The sequence below is a fragment of the Sander vitreus genome, chromosome 2 (assembly GCF_031162955.1).
Source record: "Sander vitreus isolate 19-12246 chromosome 2, sanVit1, whole genome shotgun sequence".
Classification (NCBI taxonomy): domain Eukaryota; kingdom Metazoa; phylum Chordata; class Actinopteri; order Perciformes; family Percidae; genus Sander; species Sander vitreus.
Genome location: NC_135856.1, coordinates 1,379,468 through 1,387,936, shown reverse-complemented (window position 1 = coordinate 1,387,936; position 8,469 = coordinate 1,379,468). Strand labels below are relative to the sequence as shown.

At 42.1% G+C, this 8,469-nt stretch overlaps 1 protein-coding gene and 1 pseudogene across 2 annotated transcripts in view; both read right to left on the bottom strand.

Moving 5' to 3' along the window:
- tpcn3 (two pore segment channel 3) overlaps nucleotides 1-2,567 on the bottom strand; it is a 26,292-nt gene extending 23,725 nt beyond the window's left edge. For both annotated transcript variants that reach the window (XM_078272111.1, XM_078272120.1), the window contains exons 1-4: nucleotides 2,165-2,567; nucleotides 1,125-1,207; nucleotides 559-673; nucleotides 53-181 (exon numbers count right to left, since the gene is read on the bottom strand). In XM_078272111.1, the coding sequence (XP_078128237.1) occupies nucleotides 53-181; nucleotides 559-673; nucleotides 1,125-1,207; nucleotides 2,165-2,260 (423 nt within the window). In that variant the 5' untranslated portion in view covers nucleotides 2,261-2,567. The remainder of the gene's footprint in view (nucleotides 1-52; nucleotides 182-558; nucleotides 674-1,124; nucleotides 1,208-2,164) is intronic.
- A 3,807-nt stretch (nucleotides 2,568-6,374) lies between these two features.
- Nucleotides 6,375-7,012, bottom strand: LOC144530828 (neoverrucotoxin subunit alpha-like; annotated as a pseudogene).
- Nucleotides 7,013-8,469: the final 1,457 nt, after the last annotated feature.

Genomic DNA, 8,469 nt, shown 5'->3' with positions numbered 1-8,469 from the left:
CTAGTGATTAAGACCATAAAGTCATTATGAAAATGTTTACTGAGGGTCCTACCAGCAGGATGACGATGATGCAGATGTTTTTGGGATCTTTCCAGAACTTGTCCCGGGGGATGACCTGGGCGTAGTGAACGAGTCGAATGGTGAAGACCAGCAGACAGAGGAGCTCCACCAGCATGGTGGCCTGGAAACACAACACACACAACAACACAACAACAATGATCTTGGGTGGGTGGTGATGGAGCAGTGGATATGACACATGCCTTTGGTGTGGGAGATGTGGGTTTGAGTCCCACTGTGATACATCAACCAATGTGTCCCTGAGCGAGACACTTAACCCTAGTTGCTCCAGAGGCGTGCGACCTCTGACATAAATAGCAATTGTAAGTTGGTTAAAAGGGTCAGCTAAATGTAATCTTCTTTTTTTAGATAGAAAACGGAGCTCGCTACAGCCGCCAATAAAGTACACATAAGGAAAAGAGGAAGTGTGAAACCAGCACAGAGTGAGTGTGTGTGTGTGTGTGTGTGTGTGTGTGTGTGTGTCAGTGGCGGCCATCTTACCCATGTGGGCAGAGGAAAGATGGCCGGATCCTCAAAGAGGGCGAGAGACAGATCCACCAGGATGAAGACGTACAGGAGCACCTTAGGGATCCAGTGGTTGTAGCGCAGATACAGTCTGGAAACACACACAAGCCCGTAAAAACACTAAAATATATATATATATATATTTAGCTACATCAGACATTCCTTAAAACAACTGCTCACTGTAGGTTTTATCAAACTAACAGGAGGAAGGAAATAGTGACTTTGCTCGGGGACTATTTTAAGCGGCAGATCAATCATATTTTTGTGCTCTAATGAGTATTGGCTGCAGCAGGACGGTGTATGAGGGGTTGAGTTAGGACTGCACATAGTTGATTCATGTGTGGATTATGTTCTGGATGGATGGAGGAGTTGTTTGGTCTCTAAAATGTGGATCAGTGTTTCCCCAAAAAGCCCAAGATGACGTCCTTGAATGTCTTGTTTTGTCCACAACTCAAAGATCTTCAGTTTCCTGTCCCAGAGGAGAGAAGAGAAATATCAAATATCAGCAGAGTAATACCGGCAGGAGATTATGAGCGTCTCACCTCACCGCCTGCGGCGACGTGTCAAAGTAGATGTTCCTGTTATACTGAGCGTCCGACACGTAGATGGCAGCCAGGTTAAAATCCTGAAACACACAATATGTTGAGAGAACTTCTACATGAACACATCAGACCAGAGGCTTCAGTAACAGCAGCACCGCCAGCTACAACCTCCATTAAAGGTCCCGTATCATGCTCACTTTACCATATTTGTGGCCTGAATAGGTTCTAATACTGTGCTCTCGGAGTCTCTGCTCCGTCATTGCAGCCGGGGAATGACTGAACAGCACTGTAGCACTGTAAAATGTAGTTTCCCAATCCAAGACTTCTTCTTAACTTGTATATTTTTAAGTATGCTATAATATTATTATATTGTGTTAATAAAAAGTACTGTAAAGTAAAAAAACTTTCACTCCAATTGCAGGAAAATGTGTTTCCCGTTCCTTATGTTTCTCTTCAAATAAGCCTAAATTAGATGCATTACAATACCTAAATACAGACATTAGCATAACAATCATGTGGCAGTTAAGAGTAATCTTGTTTAATCACCAAAGTTTTTGAAGGGGGGCCCCCGAAAACTGTATGCCTTTGGGGGTGGTCACCATGGAAATTAATTGGTCATGTGACAAGGGCTGGGAAAATTGTCAGACCCCAACAAGTGACAGTGCTCTGATCCAATGGAAATCACAATTGTCAGATTGACAGCACCGTAGCCCAATGGAGTGGGGAGGGGGGCTTCTAGTCCCGCCCCTGCTATATAAGTCTGTTGATTGAGCGTTTTGATACTTCCATAGTATTTATATAGTATTTAGTGTATTCAGTATTTATACAGCACCTCAACCTGCTTTATAATCCAAACAGACATGGAAATCTCCCCTTTAAACATTTTGAAGTGTTATATTAGCAGTGGCTTCTAACCTGTCAGGAATTCCCAGTCCCTGTTTAAGAGCTCATTTATGTCCCATAAAAAGGACAAGAGTCCACTGGTTTACTGCTGTCATGTGAACGCAACAGAAGCATCAGTGCTCCACTCTCTCTCTCACCTCTTCGCTTTTCGCAGGATTCCCTCCGTTTGGACTTCCTTTTTCTTTTCCTGCAGACTCATCAGGAATGTCCTCGCTCTTCTCTGGCTCGGACATCTCTCAAACTTCCGACACGACTCGTGCACCCCCCACCCACCCAACAAAAACCTAGACTTTGGAGAAGTGATTGTAACGCTCCGTGAAGAGTTTCCAGACCGTCAGTCGGAACCGGAGTGTTTGTGTCTCTGCAGGACAGAAGTCCAAACTTGTCTTTGCTGTGTTGGTTTGAGTTGTAAACGTCCACATCCCAGGTCTCCTCCCTGCCTGCTGCTGCTGCTCTTTAACGGGACAGCGGGACAAACATCTGGCTGCAGTCTGACTCGGGACTGATCCGAGCGGCTGTTTGTGCGCCTCTAATAAACCTGGACTCGTGCTGCCTTCACTTACCGTAGGAGAAAAAGACTGTGACGTGGAAACTGGCAACAGGCTCATGACTCTGAAAAATAAACTTGGTCATGGAAATAATGTTCAAAACCCAGAGAAGGTGGAATTATTTAAAAATAAATCAGATTTGACTCCCAGGGTTTTTAAAGTTTTTGACAGCAGTGTACCTAAAGAATTGGCTGGTGTTGCTTCTTTTTTATTCAATTTAATCATTTAATACTTTATATTTTGTTGATTTACTGTCTTTATTTCACTTCAATTTAAATAGTATTTCCTGTTTGACGGAAGGAAGCTCGTCTGTTGCAGTCAACATTTGTTTTTTACGGGAGACAGTGAAGGCAGCACGAGGCGTCATATGACTCCCAGCAGCAGGATAACGGAAACGGAGAGGGAGAGGCGTTTAAAGAGCAGAATCACTGACGGAAGTTATTGGTACGTCGACGCGCCGCCATCTTGGTCCGGACAAGCCACGCCTCCCAATGCATGTGTGTCTATGGAGGCAGGGGGTTTATCCACACTTAAAAACATCATTCTCGCTGAATTTCCAACCGATTTCCAAGCGGTTTGCTTTGCTACAAATGCCAGACATGTATCTAGAAAACTTTGTTAAATTAAAAATGCGGGTTTTTAAACAAAAAAGGGGAAATTACGCTGTTTGGATATTTTACACGGGACTCTATGGGGATTGACTTAAGAAACTGCAGTTTAATAACACACCCAGCATAGTTTTCAGCATCTTACTGATATATTACTAATAACTTAAATAAAAACTACTTTACCTGACACAAGCAAGCTTCAACTTAATTCAGTCACTTAACTTTGTGTAAGCTTAAAAGAAGAAGTAACGTTACCTCTTGTGATATTGAATATAATATGTTCGTAACAGTAAAATATTGTAAAACCCCATTTTTATCTGTGAAATGTTATTCCATGTTGCTTAGATTGGCATTTCTTTATATTTCAGGACAATGTTTCTTTCTCTTCATCACTGAATCAAAAACGTTCAACTTAATACATTCATTCTAATCAGAATAAAAGTGATTTAACAAGCCTTTTTTACAGAATCACAGAAAACATTCATCTCATTTTCACAATCCTCAGATTAAACTCAAACTGTAAATCATTTTTCTTGCTATACAGTGTTTTTAAAAAAAAAAAAAACAGACTTCCGTTTGAGTCAGTAGAGTTGGAAGGACCAAATGTACCATCGGTTTAGGGAAGGTAGTTGGGTCTTTCCAAGTAGCCTGACCCAAATGTCCCAAACTCCCCAAAGGCCAAGTTTCAGTGAAAATCTAAGTTAATGACCTTTCAAAAATGGACCTTAGGACTTAAAACAAATGGCAACCTTTTCAGTATCAAAGACAGTATTCTGTAGAATATCTGACTAGGGCTGGGACGGTTACCACATTACCGCAATACCGCGGTCACGTGACGTCTACCGCGGGTCTGAGCTCGTCACCGTCATCACCGCAAAAAAACATTGGCCTGCGCGTGTGCACGTTGTGTTTAATGACATGGATTCATTGATTCTAATGACATGGATTGTGTCTGATGACATTGTGTCTTACATGGATTCAAGGTGTTCTAAACAAAACTTATCATCAAAAGATGGAGCAAATCCGAACTTTTGCGAGTCGGGGGGAAAGGCAAAGACATTTCTCCGTTCTCAGCTGAGGTAGACACATTAACATTACAGCTGCAGTGTTTACCATTGCACATTAGCCTAGCAGCCAGCAGAGTTTCCTTCTGTTTATAGCTTTATCCAGATAAAACGGCACGGTTGAATTTCAGCCTGCATGCACGTTTGGTAGTGTAAAACAGAGCGGCTTATATTGGTAGGGAGAGCAACAAGTTAGAGAACTGCCGAGTCGCCCTCTCTGCTCTCTGTCTGATCAGCTGCTAGACGGGCTGCACTCGGGGTACAACATATGTTGTAAGGTTTAAGCCGATGTTCTTTCGGGGGTAACACCTTTCACTTTACCGGCAGTATTGACAACAGATAAAGCCACAGTGTCTTGAGAAGCTCTAGCTTGTTGTTTTATTGTTCACTTTTAACTCACTTTACATCATCTTTGCGATCTTTCTCCTCTCTCTTTCCCTCACAGCGGCACTCATACGCTGCTCTCCGTTACCGCTCGCTCTCCTTGCGCGACCACACAGGCACTGACGTCACTCACGTAAGGCACCCTGCCATTTTCGCTCTAACTTACGCTACTCGTAAGGGGGTTGCGGTATAGGCCTATTGCACTACCGCGGGAATTTCTTGCTTTTCAACCGCGGTGGGAAAAAATCCATACCGTCCCAGCCCTATATGTGACCCAATTTTGGTGGTCCTGGGTCCATGCCAAGGATCCCGAAATGGGATGGATATTTGTGTCAGGACACTTGGGAAGACCTAACTTCCCAAGTAGTTGACAAAGACGTGGGTTTATGACATTTGTTTTGTAACATAGCCCCGTTACTTCCATTCCTTACTTAGCCATGTTTTAAACCTGACAAGCAAGAAAAATTAAAGAAATATAACAAAACATAAACACACCGCTGATCAGACTGATATACAGTAACTATCATTGTATTTTAGGGTGGAACTTCCCTTTAACATAAGCATACGCTGTGAACAAACAGCAGAGAGATGATCACTTTATATTTCTGTAAAATGTTTCTTTCTTTTCATTCATAAATCAAAAATGTCACTTTATGAGGTTTTTTAACATTAATATGAGTTCCCCCAGCCTGCCTATGGCCCCCCAGTGGCTAGAAATGGTGATAGGTGTAAACCGAGCCCTGGGTATCCTGCTCTGCCTTTGAGAAAATGAAAGCTCAGATGGGCCAATCAGGAGTCTTCCCTTTATGACGTCATAAGGGGAAAGGTTACCTCCCCTTTCTCTGATTTGCCCGCCCAGAGAATTTGGCCCCCCCATGAGAGAGAGAGAGAGACATCATGGCTTTCAAATGAGCAAAGTGGCAGTTGGTCAAGGCCACACCCCCACCCTCCACCTTGCCCCCCCCCCCCCTCTCTTCTCCTGAATAGCTACAGACACAGAAATGGTCATGGAACATTTATTTATGATACATTATTCATTCACAAAGATAATTGGTGTCCTTAAAGATTGGATTTTTCCTCATTTCTTTTAATTAAGGCATTAAGATCAATTTGCAAAAGATGATTTTTTTATTCCTCTTTTTAGTCAACTTTAGCAGGGGTGTCCTAATGTTTTCACACGACTGTATATAAAAGCATTCAAAGAGCACCATGTCATGGGACCTTTAAGGATGAATCATGCAGTGAATGTTTTGTGTGCCTAGTGACTTTAGAGACTTATTTATGTATACAGATATAGAAATTTATTTTCCTGTTTTGCACTTTGACTGTTGTTTTGCACTGAGAGGACTGCATTCAATTTGGACAAAGACTATTCTACTATATACTGTATATGGAAATAAGATTAATTTGATTCTATTCATAAGAAGCATTGAACATGTTCAAATGAAAAGAAAATACCAATTCATTGCGAAGGAAACATCTTTATTTTTTGATTTTCAAACTGAAATAGTTTTACATTTGTTAAAACATGTCAACATCGACTCAGTTTTTTTGTCTTTAAACCTTCATGTAAATAAATCACTAACAGCTGAAGCTGCTCCAATAAAACGTGATTAAAGTGAACATCAAAGTCAACACAGTTTATACACAACTAGTCTGCAAAATCAGTGAGCTAAATGTGAACCAAAGTGAAGCCTCGTCCTCCACCAACATTTAAACCACAGGACAGGAAGATGTCTCCTCCTACACAGAACACAGAGACACTGAGGAACCATATGACCCACCCCAGAACCCAAACCCAGGATAAAGAGGTTCAGTGAATGTGGTGTTGAAGGTGTGGAGGAGGATCAGTGAGTCAGAGGAGACTGAGTAGAAGGACAGAGAGCCAGCAGGACAGTCCACATACACTGCTACTCTATCAGAAGAGGAGGAGAGGGAGGGCTGTTCTTCTCTTATTGTGATAGACAGAGTAATGACCACTAGAGGATTCCAGACTCCAGGACTGATCATTATGTGAAAACCAACAGTCTCCTGCTGATTCCTCTGTAACACACTGCTATAACGACCCCTCCTCCTCTCCTCTCGACCTCCCAGTAACAGCGACCAGTCAGACCATCTCTACACAGCAGCTGAGGACAGTCAAACCTTTCTGGATGATCAGGATATGGCTGCTCCTCCGCCGCTAATGTCACCTTCCTGTTGTTGTCAGACAGTTTGAGGTTTCTGTTTACTGTGTTTGTGTCCAGTGTGAGTTCACAGGAATCTGATGGAGAGAACGAGACACAACACAGCTGCAGTTTATCATCTAACACACCTGATGGTTTATTTGTTGCTTTATTAACAGACTGAATGTTAATTAGATCAACTTCACAATTAAACATCTCTTTGGATCTTCTTTCTTTTTAAGATCATTTTTTGGGCATTTTTAGGCCTTTAATGACAGGACAGCTGAAGACATGAAAGGGGAGAGAGAGGGGGGAAAGACATGTAGCAAAGGGCTGCGGGGCAGAGTCGATCCCTGGCCCGCTGTGTTGAGGAGTAAACCTCTATATAGGGGCGCCTGCTCTACCAACTGAGCTATCTGGGCGCCCGGAGCTTCTTTCAAACAAGAATAGAATGCAGATACACAAGCTTTAAATTCAACTTCCTTCTGTTTTAAATGTAAAAAAAAACTGTTGTTATTCAAACAAAAATAAAAGTTAAAACCAAACAGGCTTCAGTGTAATCACTCTCCTGTATTTGGTCACACGCTCTCATCATCATCACATCTTATTTCATCTCTTTCAGCTGAAATCAGCTGTTTGAAATGATCACTTTATTGTGTTGTAAATAATCTTCTAAGATTGTCTGTATATTTCAATATGTGTTGGAGCCATAATAAGTTAATTCATATGTATTCATTAATTCACAGTAAAAAAAAAAAGAAGATGATTTGTATTTCATTTAGTTTTCTATTTATTTTGAGTTTATGAAATTTAGACTTTGGAGTTTAAATTTGGAGAAGTAACTGTTATTGTCAATCTTGAGAATGATAACCTCGGCTCCTCCTCATGAGGTCATTTTCAGGTATAATCAGGTGACGGCTTGGGGAGTTCTCAGAGAGAGTAGAGAGGAGGACTGACACAGATGAGTGACAGCATTCTGATCAGTTCTTATAAGAAAACCCTAAGTTTAAATGTAAAATATGTAATTTTCTGCCGCTAGGAGTCTCTCAATCAAAACACACAACATGGACTTTTGATGACGTTGGGAAGTTGCGTGGAATTATGGAAGTTGTGGTTTTTATTGTTAAACACCATCGCTAAGGTGCACATATATAGAGGTGTGTGCCTTGACGCAGAAGTCCAGGGTTCAAGTCCCACCTGGACCTCCCTCTCTCTCCCCTTTCATATCTGGCTGTCCTATCCATAAAAGGCTGAAAAGCCCATAAACAAATCTTTAAAAAATGTATTAATGTTGAGTAACGTTTATTCATGTCACTCTAATAAAATAGCTGCAGTTTCCCCAACATGATTACATTTTTCTTGATTTGATTTGGTTTGGTAGCTGACCAGTTAGCTAGTGAGCCAGCAAGCTAACATTAGCCAGCAGCTATCGCATCCCGCGTGTGGCGTTTTGTTTCCCTGTAGTCTTCCTAATCACAACCGTCCCGTTATAGTCGTGTGTCCTCAGCGGCCGTTTCCCAGCGTGTGAGGCGTCCTTTCCCCCGTGTTTTTCCTAAACCCAACCCCGCTATCCCGTTTATTGTTGTGTGTCCCTAGCGGCCATCCCCCATGGCCGCCTCCCGGCCTGTGAGGCGTCCTTTCCCCGTAGTCTTCCTAATCACAACCGTTCCGTT